Source organism: Labrus bergylta, chromosome 9, assembly GCF_963930695.1.
Source record: "Labrus bergylta chromosome 9, fLabBer1.1, whole genome shotgun sequence".
NCBI classification, from domain to species: domain Eukaryota; kingdom Metazoa; phylum Chordata; class Actinopteri; order Labriformes; family Labridae; genus Labrus; species Labrus bergylta.
Window position 1 is genome coordinate 5,997,843 of NC_089203.1, and position 22,132 is coordinate 6,019,974.

Here is a 22,132-nt window from a genome sequence, read left to right on the forward strand (position 1 = left end):
AAGTCGTATGGAGATGTTTGTATCACAAATATACTGTTTATTCATTCTACATATAAAGTGATTCAGGTTATTACACCCTTTCTCCTGCAGCCAACTCATGACTCAAGCATGACATGACTATAAAAAACAATGATAGGGGAATACAATAAAATGAGTGAGAATGTATGTCTGGATGTCAGTGTGGAGAGTGAAGAAAGGAGAGGTCACATATTCAGATATGTTTGGACAGTTGCTGCGTTTGGTGTTGAGATACATTTGGAAACTCAATATTTCCTGAAATTCTGACAAAAGCCCTGCACGTCCTTTAACATCAGCTCAGAATTTGAAAAAGTTTGGCCCTCTGCATCAACAGTTTAAAAATAAACCTACACTTTACATTACTTTATTTTCTACCTGCATTGTGCCAGTTCCATAGACCAGTGGTTCCTGAAGAGGAGGTCATGAGACACTGAGAGGGGGGTTTCAGAGATGCCTTCGATGACCACATAAAAACATTAAATGAAAACGGGAAAATACATATAAAGAATAATTGCATTTAAATACAACTATAGTAATTAAGTAAGATGTATGCTGAAATAAAAGTGATATGTATCATTTAAATGTAAGCTTGCACATGTGCAACAATGAGTCTGTAGCCCCCTATGAATTAAAACACACTAACATGACCTGTGTGTCTGTTTATTAAATGAATTATGTCCACTCAGTCCTACATTCAATTCATGGAGATACTGCTTGTAGCCTTTCTTACAATACATTACTAAAATAGGGACAGTGGGGGGGTACCCAGTCTCTAGCATGGTTATTTTGGGGGTCCCCAGCTGAAATGTTTGGGAACCCCTAAGCCGTAGTGCCATAGACGAGTGAGACAACCACTGCTGTGTGTTACACTGAAATCTGTCCGGAGGAAGTTGTGCACACGGCCTTGTCACAAAAGAAATGGCGAGCGGAATCGGCAGTGAGTAATATTTTCTACGCTTTTACGAATTTCCTTTTGATTTATAACAAACATTGCTCTTCCTCAGCTACAATATTGCAATACGTTTAGCTAGTTTTTGCCTGTGAGGTTGTGAGATAAAGAAAAAGCGTTTCACGATGTAGTCGTGTGAGTGTGTCTCATGAATGTGTCCCCCCGTAATCAACACTGCTAAGCTAACGCTACTATTTATTTTATTAGATAACGCCATGTATTTATTACCTTTTCCAGAACTATATCTTCTGCCCGTTCCTTTACTTTTAAGAGTGGTTAAAATACTGTGCAAACCATTTCGCTTCCTCTAAAAGAAGTGCAAAGATTTACCATGAAAACATAACGCTAGCTAACAAGTTGGTCAACAATGTAGCTAACACAAGACAGCTGGTTAGTTTCAGTAATAATACTAAATGTAAGTCAGCTAACCAGACTGACTGCGGTTGTATTGTTTGTATTTTATTCTTATTTATATAATTTTGATTTACCATCATGTTAACATTTGAAACTCTAACCCTCATGAAGAATAAACAAAGTGCTCCACCAGTAAAAACACAACAACATCATCTGACCTGAGAGGATGGAGACATGTTTTTATATGTTGGCCTATTTGTATTCGTGTTTGTTGTTTGTTCCTTGTGCATGATCGAAATGTTTGATGACAGAATGATACCAAACAACTCATTTAAATACAACCACTCAAAATGATGTGACCTCTTGGTGCTATCTGTGTAATCTATCTGTCATTAAGCTGTGGGCTGACTAGACTACTTTGAGCTGTCACATTGTTATCATGTACGTTTTCTTTGTTTTACAGAACACAAGATACTGAATGTGGGGCCAACAGAGCCCTGGTCCGTCAGGGAGAAGCTGTGCCTGGCCTCCTCTGTTATGAGGAGTGGTGACCAAAACTGGTAAAGAAATAAACCCTACTCAATAATTTATGTAAATAACAAAAAAAGGGCAGTCAAAGCAATTAATCAGAAAATGTACAACTTAGTGACGGCTGGTAACTGTGTCTGGTACCTGGTCATCCATATGATGTGCAGAGCAACAATGTTAATGTGAAAATAAAATCACTATCACCAGACACTCAACCTTGTTCTTGATATTAGCAGGAGAATAGCACAGTGGCTACATCGTGTTATTAACGATTTCCTCCAAGTCTTACCTGAACATCCCCTCTCTGCCTTACTTGTTACAACACTTTAAGTATAAAGAAACCATTACTACTGCCCAACAGTATCATTCTTACCTAGCTAGAAGACGCTGTTAGCCATTATCGCACGCTGATTCCAATATCGATGACAAAAGTTTTAAAAAAGACATTGTAAGTACAAAAAGAAGGCCCCTTAAAGGAGGTTGTCAATATATATATGTTCAATCGTATGTATCTAAGGGGTTTTGTTTTTGAAGCAACCATGATCTGACTGCATTAAAAAAGTACCTTTACTCATAAATACAGTTTAAGAGACAGACTAAAAGTGTTTAATGAGCGTATTAGTTCACATACCTCATCAGGTTGTTTCTCTTCATGGGGACATGGAGCAAACATTCAGTTCTGTCTGCTCTCACATCTAATGTTCTCAACTAGAGGTCAGCCTGGCTCTAGTTATATGTTATACTGTGATATTGGTCAACGGTGGAACAGGAATTTGCCAACCAATAACCAGTTTATAAGAGATGACCTGGTTTGAATGTTTATAAAAAAATGCATCAACATCACAACCCCTTTAAAAACCAAGAGACCTAATGAATCATTGCTGCACTTTTTGATGGCTGTGGTTGAATTATGCAGCCAAACATTTTGCTTTACGATTAAATGTGGAAAGCTGTTGTTTTTTTTTCTTACAACCCTGACTTCTTTCTGTTGTCCTTTTCTGCCACATTGTCTAATTGTTCATTCTCTCCCTCTTTAAGGGTTTCTGTAAGTAGAGCCATCAAGCCTTTCTCAGAGCCTGGCCGTCCACCAGACTGGTTCTCACAAAAGGTGAGAGAGCTACCGACTCACAGTACTTCTGTCAGAGTGTGACTAACATTCGCCTCAGGATAACACGTTTTTCTCTCTGTCCCTCAGCACTGTGCGTCACAATACTCGGAGCTACTGGAGGCCACAGAAGCACCTAAGTATGTGTTATAATGCAGCCTTGGATATACTTTGATGAGCAGTTATGATCATGTTTTTTTTTTTAAAAGGGAGAAAGTCTTTGTTAGTTAAATTTAAGTGTTTGTGCTGTCCATTCTCCAGGCGTAAGCGTGGGGAGAAAGGGGAGGTGGTCGAAACCATCGAAGACGTCATTGTTAGAAGGCTAACCGCTGAGAGGATAGAGGAACTAAAGAAATTACTGAGAGACACACAGGAGCAGTACAGGTGCATAAACATACAAAGATCTCTTATAAGAAGTGTCAGGACTGTGGGACATGACCTTTTAATCCTCCTCTGTTTTTCTCTCCTGAAGGAAGTTGAAGAAGGAGGTGGATCTGATACAAACAGGTCACATGGACTCCCAGCTGAAGGAGCTGTGGACAGAGATCACAATGTAAGACAGTTCTTCTGCGCCATACCTGCTGACATGAACCTGTTTGCCATGTGTTTTCAAACTATTTAATTAGCCCCACGCACCACTAAACCAATAACGTTTTTCTATTAATGTTTTTTTCTTCATAAAAAGGAAGAATAAGAATACACTGAAGTAAACAAGTGTGTGATGTTTCTAATGATCACCTGGCTCTAAATTGGCACCTCTCCTGCAGTTCAAACCCAGAGCTACAAGCCTACTGCTGTTTTTCACACCATTAAACAATCCAGTATAATGTCTTCTTGTTGTTGATTGCTAATCAGCATTCTTTTCTAACCTCAGAAAGAAGAAGCAGGATGAGGAGGAAGCAGAACAGAAGAGGAAAGCCACAGAAACAGCGTACCAAGGTAGGTCGCATCTGCAAATTCTTTTCACAATGCCTCCTTTAAATACTGTATGTGACATGTGAGTTTAGGGGTCATTACTGATATCGATATTAGGAAGAGAAAACCAAACCGATATCATCTGACAATTACATCTTACATCTATCTTTGATGTGTAGAGATAGATAGATATAGACGTTTATTGTGTTGATCCCTCAAATGCAAACACTTGTGGAAAAGACAAGACGGTCACTCAACTGAAAAGTAACCGAGCATGTATGTACATCACTGCTTGACACTCTGGAGAGTAATAATGCTTGTTGTAATCCATACAGCGCCCTCTGCTGGTGAAAGAGAACTGCCAGTGTAATCAGAGAAAGTCAAATGAAATTCTATTGGCAGGTGAATAAGTTGAGTAACATGGGTGAATATCTGCGATAAAATTAGCCGATAGTCACTGAATATGGTCATATCTCCCGATATTAGCGGCTGGCTGATTAATCGGTCAGGCTCTATCATGTATTTAATAATTATCTCTTTGATAGATGTCAAATGTATGCATCATTCAGTATACCTCTATAAAGCTCTCTGGTCAACTCTGGTTCTTTCAGATGTGGTATATAAATGAAGTTGACTTGACATAGATATCCTAACATATTCACATAGGAAATGGTACATTAAGAAGCAGTCCACATGGGTAAAGAATCCAAACCAATAATGTGGATTAACTGTCAGAATGCAACAAAACTAACACAAGAGTTTTTCTGATTCCTTTAAGATGTCCACTTCAACAGATTGATTCTTTCTCTCTCTCTCTCTGTGACCTTTCACTTCCTCACAGTTCGACAGGCTATGAAAAACACCCCTAAGCGGCAGCCCAGTGTTACTGTACGTTCTCCCCTGGGTGCGAGTCCACCCACCGTGGACTCTCAGGGGGACGCTTCAGTCCAAACACCGCCTATGGATACTGGAGCTGTGACCTCTGAGGACACCACCACCAAAACCCACTCAGTGGTAAGAAAATATTCCTTTAAAACAGCATTCAGGTAATGTAGCAGTTATGAGACACCAGAGGAGTACAGACGAGACATGAGCAGTCTGTAGCATAGAAATCCTGATTATAGACGATGTTTCCTGTCTGGTCCTTTTAAAATGAATTTCTCAGAACAGATGAGTACTCAAGAATTCAGACTTCAATGTTATTGTCAAATACACAATGTGTCAACATGGGGACCTCTAGTCTTCAATGAGTCCATGTTTCAACATTTACAAAGCTATCTGTTTGGTTAATCTCAGCTCCATCTGTAAGGAATTAGTTCAGATGTTGCAGCTCACTGTGCCAACTGACTTTCTCTCACTGGACACCAGGCCCAGGGGGTAGGAGTGTTTCTTCCAGTGATGGATGCTCCAGGCCCGGGGCCGAAGGATGGAGGCCTGGCTGCTCTAGTAGACGATACACCGCAAAAAAGACTCATTGCCCAGAAGGCCACACCGCCACCATCACCTCTCCTGTCAGAACTGCTGAAAAAAGGCAACCTCATCTCCGCCAGCCCCCGTCTGGTAAGAGCTGGCCGCGCTTGAATCATTACATTTGACAACACATGATCACAGGAATTGAAAACTTTATTGGCATAGTAGGGAAAATGTACTTAACATGCAATGCTGTGAAACTGAGCTTTAGAAGAACCTTTCAAATGTGAGCGTGCTGTACAAAAGGAAATGATGCACTACCTATAAACTAACTTGTGTTGTTCTTGAATTTTGTGATGTCAGGTTGGGGAGGGAGACTGCACAGGGAGCCTTACTAATGGAGTGCAGACGGCCACCGTCACCACTGCTTTACCAGCCAGTCATGAGGTCATCACAGGTAAAATATCATCTGTATTACTGATAGTTGATGAACATGAATACACACTCTTACTGTTTCTGACTCCGTTTGCAGATTAAAGACAGAACTATGAAATGTTATGATAATTAAAAGAACTATTAGAGGTGGGGGGGATCGTTGCAGCACAGTATCGCAATATTTTGTGTTGCGATATCAATATTTTTATTATATTAATTGCTAATGTGCTTTTTACAATTTTAATTTCTGAAGGGGTTGCACAATTCATTTTGAACAAGTTGCATTGTTCAAAACTCATGTTCAAGTTCGATTAGACTAAAACACCTAGAGTTCAGATTGTGAGGCGCATGCAGCCTCTTACAGGGTTTTACTCTTATCACAGTGTTGGTCCGTCTGTGGGCTCGACTCCCGTTGTGAGTGAGATCAATAGACTGAGAATCTTGTCTTATTTGACAAAACAGTTCTCGATATAGTTTAATATTGTGGACATAATATGCAGCTAAAAAAGCTTAAACGCAATATATTGAATCGCAATTCTCAGCATATCACAAAATGTTTCAAATCGCAATAGTATGGTGTGATGATATCGTATCGTGGGGCCTCTGGTCATTCCCACCCCTAATAACTATACGGTACTGCAAAAACTGTGAAGTAATTTTAGAACTGTAAGTGAGCACATCAGGACAACAGGATGGCTCTGCATTGATTTGTCTCTGTTTGTGTCTGCAGTGGGTGAAGCTGAAGTCAAAGTAGAGCTGGGAGAGGAGACGGGATTAGTGGAAGAGGACCTTGTAGCTGTGTCCTACATGGGAGATGAATTGGACCTGGAGACAGTGGGAGACATTATTGCCATCATCGAGGAGAAGGTGTGTACTTCTACTTTTCATGCATACTGTTTATTTGTCATTTTGTAACACAAAATAATCGTTTTTTTGTCTCTGTCATTCTTTCTGCCCAGGTCGATGACTCTGTGGAGGCTTTGGATGCAGCAGCAGTGGAAGCCGCTCTCTCTCTCTGTGAAGAGGCCGTCTCAGAGGGACACACCCTTCCTGGCCCGTGGGAGACCCAGGAGCTGAAGGCTTCAGACCCAGCACCCCCAATTCCAGACTCTGATCCTACACAGGAGCCTCAGAATGTGACCCCAGTGTCCGCCTTAATCCCTTCAGGCATAGAGACCTCGAATCAACCAGAAACTAAAAGAGAAGAGCAGCTTCAGGGAAACTGCCAAGGACATGAAGTGACAGGAAGTGATGTCACTTCTTCTGTCAACTGTAATGACAGAGCTTCAGGGAACGAGGTTATGGAGGAGGGGTTGGCAGGTAGGGAAGTCACTGAAGCAACAGTGAAGAGTGAAGGAGAGGAATGGTGCCAGCCGGAGCCCAACCCTCCTTGTCTGGGTAGGTGCTGTTCTTATGTGAACAGAAGTCGAGCCTCTATATTCACACGTCTTGTATTCATGTTCTGATTTTCTCCCACAGACTCTGAGGACAGCTCAGTGTCTGGGAAAGAGTCCAAGGTAAGACCCGTACGGACACTCACACACACCCACACTTTGGTAAGCCCAGTCATTTGACTCGTTATCTGTCTGCTCCTGGATCCAGGAGGTGAAGGAGGAAGACGTAGGCAGCGAAGGTGACCCAGATGAAGGAATGGAGCTGAAGGAGGAATGTGGTGAGGGGGATGGTCCCTATCTGTCTGAGGTGGAGCGGGCAGCTAGCGAGAGTGAAGACGGATATGGACCTCCCTCCCAACGCTACACAGTAGATTCACTGGCCAGCAGCCCGGCCTCTTCCTCTCAGCTGTAAGTGTCCACAGAGAAAGGACTGTGATCACGGGGCTGTTATAATCCTTTCTTCTACTTTGTGAACTATGTAGAGGTGAAGTGAGTCTATGGTGATGTCCTAGAATAATCCCTTAAAATCCTCTTGTCGTTTGTTGTTTTCTCTTTCTTGTTATAGATCTACTTGCGGCGAGGACCAAGAGGCTGTCCAGGCTCAGAAGATCTGGAAGAAAGCCATTATGCTGGTGTGGAGAGCTGCAGCCAACCACAGGTGGAGCATCATCAATCAGAAATACTTCATTAATCCCAGGGGGAATTTGGTTGTTACCATTGCTCATAAAACACAAAACAGTAGTAAGAAATATAGAAATAATTTAAGATGTAAAGATTGCATGGTATATTGATAAGGCTCAATATGAACAAATGCTTCCAGTACAACAGTCAATCAGAGTCTTTCTTCGTCAAATTATATATCTATACCTCACTCAAACTCAAAATATTTATCACACTTCGGTTTCTTTAAGGCTTTCACACCAACCTGTTAGAAGAGGACGATCTATAATAAATGATACTGAGCAGATTTGCCCTGATGTACTTTTCCACAAAACTGTACAGGCTTATACATGTAATACTAAAAAATACTGACATCATGAGCACTAATTAACTAAAAGCCTGTCTCATAAGGCCCCTTCCTCCATTTAGAAATGCTGGTCCAACTTGTTACTTTACACTTTTAAAGTAACAAGTTAGTCAAATATGAAAACTATTCTCTCTCCTCCATTCAAGGAAGTATCGATGTTTTACATGTTTCTAATTTCATGTTTGTCTCAGGTATGCGAGTGTCTTCCTGCAGCCTGTGTCAGATGACATTGCACCTGGTTACCATAGCATCGTACACAGGTAAAACCATTGTACTACACTTTGATTAACAACAGTACATTATGTTATTTTATTTTTAAACACATCACCTGCTTCCCCTTAACATCCTGCCTTCCCCAGACCTATGGACCTGTCAGCCATTAAGAAGAACATCGAGTCTGGTGTGATCCGCACAACGGCTGAGTTCCAGCGTGACATCATGCTGATGTTTCAGAACGCCGTCATGTACAACTCTTCAGACCACGATGTGTACCACATGGCACTGGAGATGCAACGTGACGTCCTGGAGCATGTCCAGCAGTTCCTCGCCACCCAGCTCATCATGCAGACTTCGGAGAGCGCCATCTCCGCCAAGAGCCTCCGCGGGCGGGAGGGGAATCGTAAGCCAGGAGAGCCGGCTGAGAAGGTGGGTGGTGGGACTCGGTGAGGAGGATTTAGAAATATAATAATAATTATTAATAATGATGTATTATAATTCCCTTGAAGGGTGTGTCAAGTTTCAAACAAGTCCAATTTTTGTTAACAACAAATCTTCTTGGAATTCCGATAATTGAAGTGAATTAAAACCTGTTTTTACAGTTCAAAAGGTTTGTTAAAATCACAGAGTACAGGTCATACAGACATTTTTGAGAATTGTTGTTCAGCTCAGTGTTGTGAATGTGTGTTGTCCTGCTGCTGGGAGAAGTTGTTTTGCTTCTTTATGACCATTATGAAAATAGACTTCAATCACATCAGATCTTCATTAACAAATAATTCAACTTTGGAAATCTTTACTGATGTACATTGAATGAATTGTCGAGAACATAATTATGTGACAACTTTCAATGGTGTTGACAGAGTTGGTTTCTCCAAATTTAGTGGGGGAGAATCCCTAGACCCTCCTCTTACATTTGTGCATCACTAAATAAACTCTGTACGTTTCTGAAACTTAGTGGCATTGAATTGTACAAGAAGCCTCAAAATGTTGGCTTTTATGGACGACATTTTATTCTGGATGCATATCACATAACCCCCCAGCTGGCTACTTCATCCCACTGGCTCCCTACCCCATATGTCTGTGGAAAGCCCTGTAACAGGGGACTCTTATTGTGAAGGATTTCTCAGAAATAGAACATGTCTATCATCAAATTGTCCTAGCTTTAGTGGAGCTACAATTAGTGGAGATTTTCAAAAACACCTTAGGGAGTTACTGTGTTTAGAGCCTCTTATTTGACCACGAGTCACAGCCACAGCCCACTTCTTTTTATCATCTTGAATAAAGACCAGCGAGACATCAGTGGAAACACACCTTTAGCAGGTATGCTTCTTGTAAGGGAGTTAAATCTGTGCTGCACTTCGCTCAAGTGACTCAGAGTTAATTCATTCCAGCACATAGCCTTTGTCAAAGACCCAAAGAAACCAAAAGACATGCGCTACAAGTGAGCACACCCACTTAATGTTGCTGTTATTTGCTGAAATGTGGAGAGGGGAGAAAAAAAGTTTTTATTGCTGTGCCACAGTACACTTTTATTGTAAACACTTTTATTGCTTCTGCTCTGAGTATCTGGGCAAAACATGCAGAAGACTGGGGAACTCAATCTGAGCTGGTTTCTGTCACAGATGACTCTGCAGTGCTTCTTTTATTTACCTCCCACTGTGGCTGGGAGGTTGAGCAATCAGTGTAACCTTGTGTCTGCACTACAAGCAAATGTGTGTATTCAAACCGGTGATGATGATATGTCCTGGGGGATCTCCTCCCAGGCCTCGATCAGGGAATCAGTGAAATCCTGGACAGTCTGTGGCAGTGCATGGCCGCGTGGGATGCACCAATAATGAGGTCCCATTGCTTCATTGGATTGAGGTCAGAGCCAGTCATCATGGCATCAATGCTTTCGTCATCCAGAAGCTGCGTAAACACTCTGGCCACATGAGGCTGGGCATCGCACAGCATCAGCAGAGACCCAGTTCTTTGACGTTTAATTAGGTGCACGGAGATCGTAGCGGTCGCATGCATACCCTTTATGCACCGTGCAGCAGTCACAGTATTTTAACGTCACTCCCCGTTCCCATTGGCTCGAGGTGAATTCTCCGGAGAATATCCTGATGCATTCTCACATCAGCCCACTCCGACTTGCTTAGAAAAAAATAAAAGTCTGAGTGAAGAAATCGTCTGTTTACATTCACACATGGAGCTACTCGGGCAATTATCAGGAGTTTTTTAGGAGATTTTTGTAAGTGTGAAAGCCCTCAAAGACACTTACAGAATACTAAATGAGACTATGCTTCCCTAAATGGACAGATTGACATCCCTTAGGTTTCACTAACTTGGTGTAATACTGTGACAATTTGGTTCTCTTTAATTTGTTTGAGCAGTGTTGTATACATATTATGAAAATCATCTACCTGCCTTGTTACAACATTCTCATTACTAAGAAAAATGTGAAATAGTGTTTAGGTTTTATTTTGTTAGCAGGAGATAGTTTGTGACAAAGTCCCTGTCAAGACATAATCTTTGACATAGTTGTAGAGTTACCAAGTCTCAAGTCTCACCTGTCTTAAGGCCACATCTATTGATGGACCTTGACTGATACAGATCGTCTTCCTTTGTACAGTTTGATGGTTAAGATCACAAACGCATAACACATTCTGGGTCTCTGCATTGATTTGGCTTTGTTTTAACACCATGGCCTTCAGTTTCACTCTCAAATTTGAAAAATGAAGAGCGTCTAATGTCCTGACATCAATTTAAGAATATTCGCTAAATAATCAAATGCTTCAGATAACAGATGAAACATATTCACCCTCAGTTCTATAAGAGAGAAAAATCCACCAGTTTATTTTAATACTCAAAGAAACATAATCCAACTCTTTAAAACAAAACCATTAGTCTTTCTGATTTTGACAAATGGTATAACTTGGTTGTAACTGAATTATTCTGCATTTAACGGTCATGTGACTCCCGATGTGGTCTTTAAAAGGGCAAGGAAGGTCTCAATGCATTTTTTGGCGTTTGCAGTGTGCCAATCTCTCCAAAGTTTGACCCTGATTATTCATACCGTATCAAGCATCATTTATGTCAGACATGCACACCTTGTTTGAGTACACAACTTTCTCCTCCTTTCACTACAAGTGCTTCAGTGGAATATTCCCTGGTCCAGACATCCTCGCTGTTTCATGTCCTGCATGCTGGCTGTTTCTCTCCTCACTAACTTCTGTCTGTCTGCTTCCTGCATGTCACTCCCTCACTGTGTGGCTGCTTTTGTCTGTGATGAACTGTTGTGTGTGTGTGTGTGTGTGTGTGTGTGTGTGTGTGTGCGCGTGTGCGTGTGTGTAGGGTTTTTTTTTTTTTTGCCTAACTGTTTGATCATTGGAGTCTTAAGTGTGTGGCTTACAGACTTCCTGTTGGTCAGCGAATTTTTGAAGTATCATGGAATCTAGAAAAGTCGATATCAAAGGAAGTCAAGAAAAACGGATAAATGTTGTAAATGCTGTACTTGGAAGAAAACATAAGGGGAAAATGCTCCACATATTAAAGGAAGAATGAGCGACTTTTTTGATCCAGTAGATGTTGCCCTTGAGCACCAGCACTAAAACAAAACAAACTGCTGTTTGGTGACACCTCTGTTCTGAAGCCTCCGCTCTCCTCCAGAGACACACCTCCAACACCTCTCCACTCGCGTTGGCACGAAGGAGTTATCAATAAGAACGCATCATAATTAAGCACCATTAAGTGCAAGCGGAGGAGAAAATTGTCCTTTGCTCGAGCTTCAAATCACTGTGTCCGTCATTGTTGTGTTAGCATGCTAATGTTAGCACAGTTTGGTTAACTCATAGCTTCATATTGTTCATAAACTGACACAGAATGACCGTGATCTAAACACACTTAGGTGAGCAGAGAGTATGTTATATTATTATTCTTTTCTCTAGTCCTTGACTAAAACAGCTTAAACACAAAACCGTCCTGTCCATGTAAACACAGCTGACGGAACTCACGCTTCTCCCGTATTGTAGACAGTCATGACTCAGAGAGATATTTACAGAGGATAAACTTGTTTTCTGCTGTCTTTATGTGTGAAATGTTGCACATTCTTCCTTAAATTAAAACGTTGTATCCATGTTAATCTGTTACAGAAATGTTTTTAGGAACCGTTTAGCTCAACACTACTGAATGATTATAATCATGTTGTCATGACAACTGTGGTGCGATGTTGTGAACTGTGTTAAGGCATGTTTGTGTGTATGAGATTGCTGAACTGCTCGTGTGGGTCTGATTTTCTCTCGTGTAGAGTTTATCTACGCGTATGTATCTGTTATTATTCAGTCCTGTCTTCTTGAAGTTGTGTGTGTGTGTGTGTGTGTTTCTATGTTCCTTGCAGCAGTCCTATGGACGCTCGTTCCTCTGAGTTTCTCTGTGTTTAAAGCAGACTTGTAAGAAACTTGCTCTCTCACGCACATGTGTGTGTTTTCTCTCTCTTTCTCACTCCAATGTTTGTCCTCCTACAGGACAGTGTCCCAATGGCCTCTCCTGCTTTCCTTCTCTCTCTCTTTGTAAGTATTCAGGTTCTCCCTCAGATTTCACCAGATCCCGGCCATGTTCAGCACATGCTTCTGTCAGCCAAGAACACACAATCACACTCTGCACACATTCATTTATTTCTCTCATTTCTCTTCTTTTCTCTCTCTGTTCTGTTTCTGTAGCTGTTAAAGAAGCCTTAAAGTAAAAACAGAACCACTACATAAAAAGGATTAAAGTGGTTAAATTTCAAGAACAGCATAAAAACTGATCATGTTGTCCATGATAATAAAAAAAGTAACTTCAAATATCTATTACCAATCAGAGGTGTCTTTGGAGCCCTCTTACATATTTCCTTTGAGTGTAGGACATCATTTCAACATTTTGATGATGCCAGCGTAAAGGCCACTGAAACCAAACCAATAGATGATTCAAGATTATTCCCTAAATAAAAAAACAATAAAAAAGACCAATTTACAAGCTTGATGCCCAAATAATGAGATTATTTCCTTTGAAAAGGGATGAAGTAAATTTTAATAAGTAGAGCTTGACCCCCAAATATACCACAACCAGTCTAGTGCTTGCTCATGGAGGATTTCTGTTGGGATTCTGTGGATATAATGGAAAAGAGGGGTCCAGACCGGCTCTTTTTAAAAAGTGTCTTGAGATAACATTTGTTTGAATGATCACTTTTGTCATTGATTGATATTAACTCCAGGTTTACAGTTGACTAGTTCAGTCCTCTCATTATAATCAAAATGATACCAGAATCTGTATACTTGGTTAACAGTAGACTTGCTCAGAGGTCATATAGTATATATATGACTTTAATACTAAAAAGGGGATGTGTAGAATAATCAAGATGACATAAACCTTGTTCAACTTATATAACAAGTTTAAGACTGGACCCCAGTAAGATGGTGGTCTAATGGTTACACCCAGGAACGTCAAGTCAGCACGACACATCTCTTCTACTGTTTTATACCTTTGCTCTATTCTTCATCAGGACTTGGAGGGGATGGTTTGATCAAAGTTGATGGGCAGTTGCCTGTTAACAAAAGAAACGGCCTCACTGTCAAAACACTCAGATTTAGATTCATAAGATGCTAAATTCTAATTGTTGAACCCTAGTCACCTTAAAGGTAGGGTTGGTAATTTTAAACTTTTTAAGACTTTGGTTGAAATTGTCTTTAGGTCCTGACAGAAGCTAATAACCCATGTGATCTGAAAAAGGAAACAAAGAAAATCCGTCATCTGTATCAGTTTGTAAGTCTGTAAAAACTTCAACCAATATCTGCCACGAGGTACCAATCTGATGAACCAATCAGACGCCTCCCTGTCTCCCTGCTCGTTCTCTACCCTTTGCGTGCACTAGCCCACACTCAAAGTGTGACACCGATGACAAAGTTTATTCTGTGAGTTTACTTACCTCTGAATGAGACATGAGACGACGTAGTTTCTACACATGCGCTCGTGCATTTGAGTGAGGGGGCGTGGCTTATGAGGGAGCACAGAGGGGAGGGGGTGGGTACAGACAGGGCACTGAGGGAATGCTACTTTCAAAGTCATGCTAGTTTTTGAAAATGACCAACCCTGCCTCTAAGTGTGTGACATCACCTTTTCTTACAAAGTCACAACTCAATTTGGAAAGGAGAATATAACTATAACACGGCTTTTAAAAATATGGTCTTGGTGGTTTTTGCTTCAGATTTTGTCTAGAAAAACGTCTTTGAATTTTGACAGGTCACATTTTGAAATTAGACTGCGACTGAAAGACAGTGTGGCTCTAATCCTACTAAACTCTCTCATCAAATACTTTCAACACTTTCAGAAAAAAAGAAGACAAACAGCCTGCAGCCATTCTTAGCTGTATCGATGTCTGAGGATGAGAATATTGATAAAGTTCATCTTTGGTTCTCACTCTTCCTCTCTCTGATGGCTCTACACACCTCTGATCACACTGCTGTGTCACCCTCATAAACTTTTAAGTTCAATTTTTCACGCACTACTCTCACCCATACGCACGCACGCACGCACGCACACACACACACACACAGGCTCCAGTGACCTTTCATTACAGAACCCTCCGTCGACCTTCTGTTCATGACCCCATGCCGGTTTCCTGTGTTTTTCTGTTCACGTGCGATTGTTTGTCTCTGCATGTTCTAATTTATTTTCTCCTTCTTTTTCTGTTTGATTGTCTTTGTCTTGTTTATTGTTTTGTTTTATTTGATTATGCGTTTCTCATTTGGGGAGGAAGCCTTACTAGGTGGACTATGCTGTGATTTTTGCGCTCAGTCTTGTGAGGAGGCCCACCATAGGGTCTCCGTTCACTCTCTCCATCTGGCCTTTGACCTAGACACCGTTAATGCTAATTGTTGTTCCTGCTCTCCATTTTTCTTTTTTCTCTATCTCTCTATTACAGGACGGAGGCACCAGGGGTCGCCGTAGTGCCATGGAGGCTGACCTCAAAATGAAGAAATAGATTTTTCAGAACGAGCCACCACGAGAGAAAAAGCGCTGCTCTTTGGATCAGGGGACATGGAGCTTTATATGTTCTGGTCCCTTGGATTGTTTTCTAAGGAGGTGTGTGTGTATGTGTGAGTACAACGATCCGACTTAGGCATAGGTAAGGGTATATGTGGACGAGTATGTCTGTTGCTGCATCAAGCCTCCTCTTAATCACGTCATATGATTGGTTTATGTTCAGCTCACCACCTCCTCTTAGTATCATTTCACCAGCGAAGGTAGAACTTCATCATTTCACTTTACTGAGGAGCTGCAGCACAGAGAACAGAATCACCAGCAAAAGTTTGTTTGGGATGAGGTGATAGAGGCCAGAGGATTTGATCTTTTCTGAATCATGGATGTATAAAACTCATCCTGCACCCGAATGCAGCCAAGATACCCGGTCGACATCATTACATCACTTTTAGAATTTGAATGTGAGCTCCACATAAAAGCTATCGAGAAACCTTAATAACTGGATTTATTTCATTCTTTTTTTGTAAATGTGAGTAAGGATGAGTGTCTCCTTAGTTAGAAACGAATGAGGTCATTGATCTGGTGTTTGTTTAGTCATGGTGAGAAAGCGCCTGTGTGTTGTCCATGTGATTGCCCGTTAACTGCAAAGTTTGTAGATGAACTACTGACCTTCACAACTCCCCTACATTGAAGTCAGAACTCTTCTATATTACCTTCAGACATTAGCCTCATAACTAGCAGAGAGGTGAATCTATCAATTAAGAAACACCTTGCTATTAGTTAAAGTGACATCAACAGTTGGTGGTTGATTTGCGCCCCATGTGAGGACGCTCTTTCCTCCAGGCGGGGGGCCCGGGTTCGAATTGGACCTGTGGCTCCTTCCCGCCGCATGTTATTCCCCACTCTCTCCCTGATTTCTGACTCTTAGCGACTGTCCTGTCTCTCCAACAAAAAGGCATAAAAAGCCCCAAAATAAATCTGAACTGCATTCCAACACACAACGAAGTGTTTTGTCCAAATGCTGAATTAGCTTTCTGTTATTGAAGTGTTTAAATGCATATGGACTTGTGTGTTGACCCTGAGATTGCTCTCGAGTAGCAGAAATGAACATCCCTGATGTCCAGGGGTGCTGAATGCACCAAGGGAATTTAAGTAACAGAAAATCTTACTAAGGTGTTCTATGATGTAACCGTGATAAAACATTAAGAAAGAAGAAACATGTTCTCTTAACACAAACCTCCAATAAAAGTTGTTGTGAAATGAATGGATACAAATTAAAGGCCTGACACACCAAGGAGATCGCTCACTGTCGCTCCTAGTTGGACCGTTACTGAGTGTGAGCGATCGTTACTCTAGTTTTTGCAGTGTGTCTGGTTCCATCGCTACCCGTCTGCCTTTTTATGGCCGATTGGACATGTTTAATCGACGTTGGTCCACGCTTTCACCATATTTGTCGCCTCTTCTGTTCTTTTTCCACTAAAAGACCAAGGGCTGACAATGCCAGTGTCAGTTTCAACTTTTTATCAGACATTATTCTCAATCAGTATGCTAACTATTATACGAGTGGTGAGAGGTGTCAGAGGTGTGAAAATGGTCTTCTAGTATCATAACAACATACTACTTCTGCCTGCTGGCCTTCCTTGGATCTATCTCAGATCTTAAGAAATTGATTGAAATAGATATAAACAAATGTGTTGCCTTGACTGTTATCAAACTTTAAGAAAATGTTTTTCTCACAGTTGAACAAAAGCCTTTATTGACCAGAATCCTTGGAAAAATCCAAGCATATATCCTTGGAAAATGATATATGCTCATTTCAGTGGATATTATGGGGCTGTAAAACAAAATGCTTTTTAAGGTAGATACTCAGAAAATCCCTCTCAAAACTCAAACGAATCCCTGACAAAATAGTGTTGAGTAATGTTGAATACAGTTAAGTGTGTTAATGGGCTGAAATAGATGTGGATAGTTGTTGCTGGATTCTTATCCGTTCATCACTTAGGACGTAGCCAGTGTGCTGATCGTGTAAAGAACGTGTTTGTGCTGCGTTAGAAGGGAGTATAAAAACCATGTTTTGTACCTGTGAGATGGATCAGTTTTGTGTCTGGGTAGCCGATACATGCATCATGTTTTCTGTTGTACATTTGTTAAATAAATAAGTTTATTTGATCTAAACCTGAAACAGTCTTGTGTGTTTCAGTTATTTTGTTTTATATCTAGATCAACAGATTTCTCACCTCATGGACTGTTTGTTTTTTCAGAGTTCTGCTGTCAGATGCAGTCAGGGGGCTTAATGTCCAATCTGGATTCATTCATCTGACTCATTAACACCCCCAAACCCAGTTGGAGGTTAATGATTCATAGAATATCTCACCCCACACTTTCAACAGCAGATACACTAAAACTAAAAGCAGGAGACAAGTCACGTGTAGGAAAGTAGAACATTTATTTTACAAATGTATAAATAAACACACTTCAGGAGAGAGACCTGCCCGTTCCTGGAAGAAGTTACTGTCTAGTAGACTTCTAACATTCAACTTCTGACTGATGTACAAAATACTGTGGTCGTGTTTGTCAAACATTCATACAAGAGAAAGAACAATCCTCTGTAGAGCTAAATATATCAGGGGACTCCAGTACAGTCCAAATTAAAAAATAATGAAACAAAGAATCAAAGTGAGGGTTTTCTGAACTGGAGCCCTAGCTGAAATCATGAATAACAGGGCTGGCAGAGGAGTAGAGCTTCCTCTTCACCAGCCTGTACTCCGGTCTCAGCTTCAACACTTTGTTGGTATCAAAAATGCGCTTGAGTGACGGCCAGCCGTCTCTCTCGTCTGCCTTGAAGATCACAGACAGCTCAAACGTCGGGGTCACACTTGGGTCTGGGGAGATGCTCCCCACAGGCTTCAGGACATCTTTGCCCTGCACGTAGACCCTGATGGAGGCGCCCCGGAGCCCACAGGGCTCATCAGCAGAGGATCGCACCACATCCTGGCCCACCCTGGTGGTCATGTGGTGAGGCAGGAGCAGCACCTGGCAGTGGAGGGTGGATGCTTTGGCCTCTGTCAGACAGCGCTCGATCTGCTGGGTAATATCCTGCTTCTCTTCGTAGTCCAGACCGGCCTCCAAGTTTGCAACTGTAGAAAAAACAAAACAGTCACGTTAAAGTAAGTGACTTATTTCACAATCTACATTGATGTAAAGCAAAGTCACTGCCAGTACTGATAATAGGCTACATAAGCCTTTTTAAAGCACATCCAATGTCAGTATATCATAGGTAAGGCAAAGAGTTGACCCCTTTTTCTGATGTCACGGTCATGTGATAACTTACATGTTTGTAATACTGCATAAATTAGACTGAATTATTATTAAAAATCACAATTGAAGGCTTTCTGAGGAGAAACCTTGTAAACAGCTCAGCATCTAATCAGCTGATTCAAGACCAGGATCAGTTGCATCAGAAAGGTCCCCGTCCTGGAGATGGGGCTAATACATATCCCTGTGGCCTCAGACACTCCAACTATGTATCGACCAAGTCTCCCCTGGCTTTTACTGTGAATCATTAAGAAAACATAATCCAGTACTTACAAGGAGAGTTGTTGTAATCGGTCTCATCGCAGCTTTCGACACTGCCCCGTCGGCCCGGGCTCGTCTGTTGGCCCGGAGATGTGAGCTGTGAAAAGTATTTTCCGATCATGTCCATGACACTTTGGTCCTCTGATATGACGGGAACTCCGTGTCCGAAGAGAAGAGCCGTAGTATACACCATCCTGATTCCTGTTTTTGAAGCTCCGGTATCTCCTCCAAGCGTGTAGTCTGTATCTTCTCCATGTATTGAGTTAGTCGGGCTGAGCAGCTCGGAGAGGAGCGCGGAGCTTTTATACTGAAGCAGCTGATCGTTGCATCAGCTGAGCGCATCGTCACGTTGTGGGCGGGGCCAACCGGTTCAATCGAGAAGGTTCCTGATTTGTTGCTCTGTGCTGGTGCAACATGTCCGGACGTTGCACAGAGGTTTACATGGAAGCAGAGCTCACAATTATGATTAACAAGCGGGTTTAACATTTAAAAGGAATAAACTGGATTGACTGTGTATTTCTGATATCTGCAGTGCAATTCTTTCTTCTCAAAATGAGCATTTAGTGGGCTAGGCTATAACCACACTGACATTATTCTGATCCTCAATTGTTATCTCAGAACCTATCCACCACAACATCATTTTTTTCTGAGGAGAAAGTCACTTTTACCATTCATGTGTATTGGGCTTTCTGTTTTAGATATCTACAACCACAACGTCATTCTTCCTATTGGTCTACAGAATGGACATTAAAGATATCTGCAATTGAATTCTTCCAAGGAAGGCCTACAAGATATCTACTATCAGATAGAAATAGTTCAGATATCTAGCCTCTAGTTGTTACAAGTTGTAATTTTAATTGCAGCTATAACTAGGTCTATACTCAGATAAAGTGTGCGGAACATGTGCAATCATCTGACCTGATTTAGACGAGGAGGCTTGATGCAGCAATGGAAAAACCCGTCCACATGTGCCATTATCTGACAAGGACAGATAAGGTTGTTCTCACACACACACACACACACACACACACACACACACACACACACACACACACACACCTCCTTAGAAAAGAATCAAAGTGACCAGGATCTCAAATGGGAGTTTTCCATGGAAAGAACTGAACTTTTCATTTTGGATAGGAAGAGAGACATTGTGGATGTCTCAAATTGAAAGCCCTGTACCCATGAAAAGCAAAAAGTGAAATTCTGTGGTGGATATGTTATAACAGTTGTTGATATTAAGAATGTAACTGTGAATATCTTTAATTAACTCTTCATGAGAGTTAATTAATAACAGTTTGATGAGATGACATTTTATTATAGAGATCTAAAATAGGCTTTTATTAGCCATAGAATACAAAGATGCTGCTTTCACATTTGTTAGGTTCTCATTTTATTGACAAGATGACGATACTACAGAAGCTATGCTCTTATAGTCTTTAACTTTGTTGACCTTCAGTAGTAAAGTGTAGATTTGAATCGGCATATCTATCTTATTATGGCCAAGTATTACCAAACTGGACTGATCTCATTGATTAATAATTTACCGGCTCAGATTGTTTCCCAGGTTGGATTGTAGTAACGCTAGTCAAATTATTAAATCCAGCTCTTATTGTCCTCTAACATACTCACACAGGTTTCCTTAAGGATGTATCTGTGAGAGCACATCGGGTCTAGACATTGTGATGTGAGGCCTTCTTTACTCACAGGTGAGTAACAAAGTCTGACACATGGCTCACACACACCTGGTGGAGCGTCAAACACTCTTTATTTATCTGCCAGGGGAGGGAATACAGGAAAAAGTGAATGTATGTAGTTAGGTAATACAATACAATATCTCACTTGTTTAAGCTAGCTCAAGCAAAATCAGTTTCAGAATTTTTATTACGATTTTATTGTTATCTTAAATCAGCTTTCTTAGCGGGGTTCATGTGCCATTCTTGTATTTGATTTTTTTAACAATAGATTATAGATAGATATATTATGTAATAGATTATCAAACACAGTAAAAAGTATTTGCATCATTTGATGTATTTGATTTAAAACAGAGAAAAATAACAATTTGGAGTGCGGTCAATAAAAGTTTGGGTAGAGTGTGAAAAAAAAAGGAAATAAAAAATCCTTTAAACAGCATCTAAACAGTAAAAATAAACACACACAAATAAAGGCAGTGAAGTTTGCTTTTGAGTCAGCCCTACTGGGATAAGAGCAGACAGGAGGAAGGCTGTGTTTTTACAGGTTAACCACTCTCGCATGACTCACCTTCTTTGGAAAACTCCCTTCTGAGACGTCACTTATCTAATCGTGTTCACACTCAAGGCTGTCGTCAGAAGCCTTCCCACTAAGGAGGAAGTGTCCTTTGTTAGAACTGCAGTACTTATAATGTCTGTCTACACATCTCACATCTTCCTGATACTCTGAGTTCAGTCTTTAAAATGATGTGTGATATCTTTGTATCTTTGTGTGGTATTTTAAATTTGATGTTGTGAATGAAGCGGCTGCTGAGTTGTCAGACACATTTCATAGTTTGTGACAAAAAATATAAATCTTTATAAATAATATATCAAAGAGTTCAGCCTAGACCTGCTCTTTTTGTGAAGAGAGAATTTCTAAATTTATATGCTCACATTTCTGTCCAAATGGATTACAAAAAACATTTTTAAACACTTGAATTTAAAATATCCATCATGCTCTTGAAAAATCTTTGAAAATCAATAATAAAGAAACCCTTTTATTATTATTAAAGAGGACATATTATGAAAAATCCACTTTCTCAGTGTTTTTGAACATATATTTTGGTAACCTGAGTGTCTACCGACCCACAAAATTTTAAATAAACCCATCCAGTCCTTTGTTTGTGGTCTGCATAAGTCTTACAACACAGAGAAAAATGCTCTGTTTCAAATTTGCTCTGCTTGTGATGTCACAGTGGGATTCTGGTAACAAAAATCCCCTCCCCTCCCCAGATATCTCCATCCATGGACTCCACCTCTGCCATTTTTATTCTCGCTACAGAGGAGTGATGTCTACCAGGAAAACTCAGGGGGGTCATTACATTTAAAGAGACACACACACCAAAACGGAGCGTTCTGAGAGAGCTGGTTTATACAGGGTCACAAACCTCCTCTGGTGCTTGATTCATGTTATATTTTGACCAAAGCACAGCACAGATGTTTCATTTAGACCACAGGGGGCTGTTTGAAAAG

The 22,132-nt window shown here is 40.9% G+C and overlaps 2 protein-coding genes across 3 annotated transcripts; one reads left to right on the top strand and one right to left on the bottom strand.

The window, feature by feature from the left end:
• The first annotated feature begins 867 nt into the window (after positions 1 to 867).
• On the top strand, positions 868 to 17,532 carry brd8b (bromodomain containing 8b). Of its 2 annotated transcripts, XM_065958981.1 has the most exons (19): positions 868 to 955; positions 1,785 to 1,881; positions 2,888 to 2,957; positions 3,045 to 3,094; positions 3,216 to 3,338; positions 3,427 to 3,507; positions 3,829 to 3,893; positions 4,711 to 4,883; positions 5,238 to 5,429; positions 5,643 to 5,736; positions 6,445 to 6,581; positions 6,674 to 7,112; positions 7,194 to 7,231; positions 7,317 to 7,516; positions 7,674 to 7,766; positions 8,327 to 8,395; positions 8,495 to 8,780; positions 12,857 to 12,901; positions 15,292 to 17,532. In XM_065958981.1, the coding sequence occupies exons 1-19, from the start codon at positions 937 to 939 to the stop codon at positions 15,349 to 15,351; spliced, it is 2,331 nt and encodes a 776-aa protein (XP_065815053.1). In that variant the 5' UTR covers positions 868 to 936; the 3' UTR covers positions 15,352 to 17,532. The 2 variants fall into 2 exon arrangements, with proteins under 2 accessions (XP_065815053.1, XP_020485357.1); XM_020629701.3 differs by lacking the exon at positions 12,857 to 12,901.
• A 247-nt stretch (positions 17,533 to 17,779) lies between these two features.
• On the bottom strand, positions 17,780 to 19,216 carry si:ch211-39i2.2 (DNA damage-inducible transcript 4-like protein-like). Its single transcript, XM_020629728.3, has 2 exons — positions 18,939 to 19,216; positions 17,780 to 18,487 (listed from the first exon to the last, which is right to left on the bottom strand). The coding sequence occupies exons 1-2, from the start codon at positions 19,117 to 19,119 to the stop codon at positions 18,051 to 18,053; spliced, it is 618 nt and encodes a 205-aa protein (XP_020485384.2). The 5' UTR covers positions 19,120 to 19,216; the 3' UTR covers positions 17,780 to 18,050.
• Between the last annotated feature and the right edge of the window lie 2,916 nt (positions 19,217 to 22,132).

Excerpts from the sequence above, each read along its gene's own strand:
- brd8b (XM_065958981.1), top strand. Across the intron at positions 1,882-2,887 it reads AGGAGTGGTGACCAAAACTG|GGTTTCTGTAAGTAGAGCCA; the intron begins GTAAAGAAATAA and ends TCCCTCTTTAAG. Across the intron at positions 12,902-15,291 it reads CTTTCCTTCTCTCTCTCTTT|GACGGAGGCACCAGGGGTCG; the intron begins GTAAGTATTCAG and ends TCTCTATTACAG.
- si:ch211-39i2.2 (XM_020629728.3), bottom strand. The coding sequence starts at position 19,119 with ATGGTGTATACTACGGCTCTTCTCTTCGGACACGGAGTTCCCGTCATA. Across the intron at positions 18,488-18,938 it reads CGATTACAACAACTCTCCTT|TTGCAAACTTGGAGGCCGGT; the intron begins GTAAGTACTGGA and ends TTTTTTCTACAG.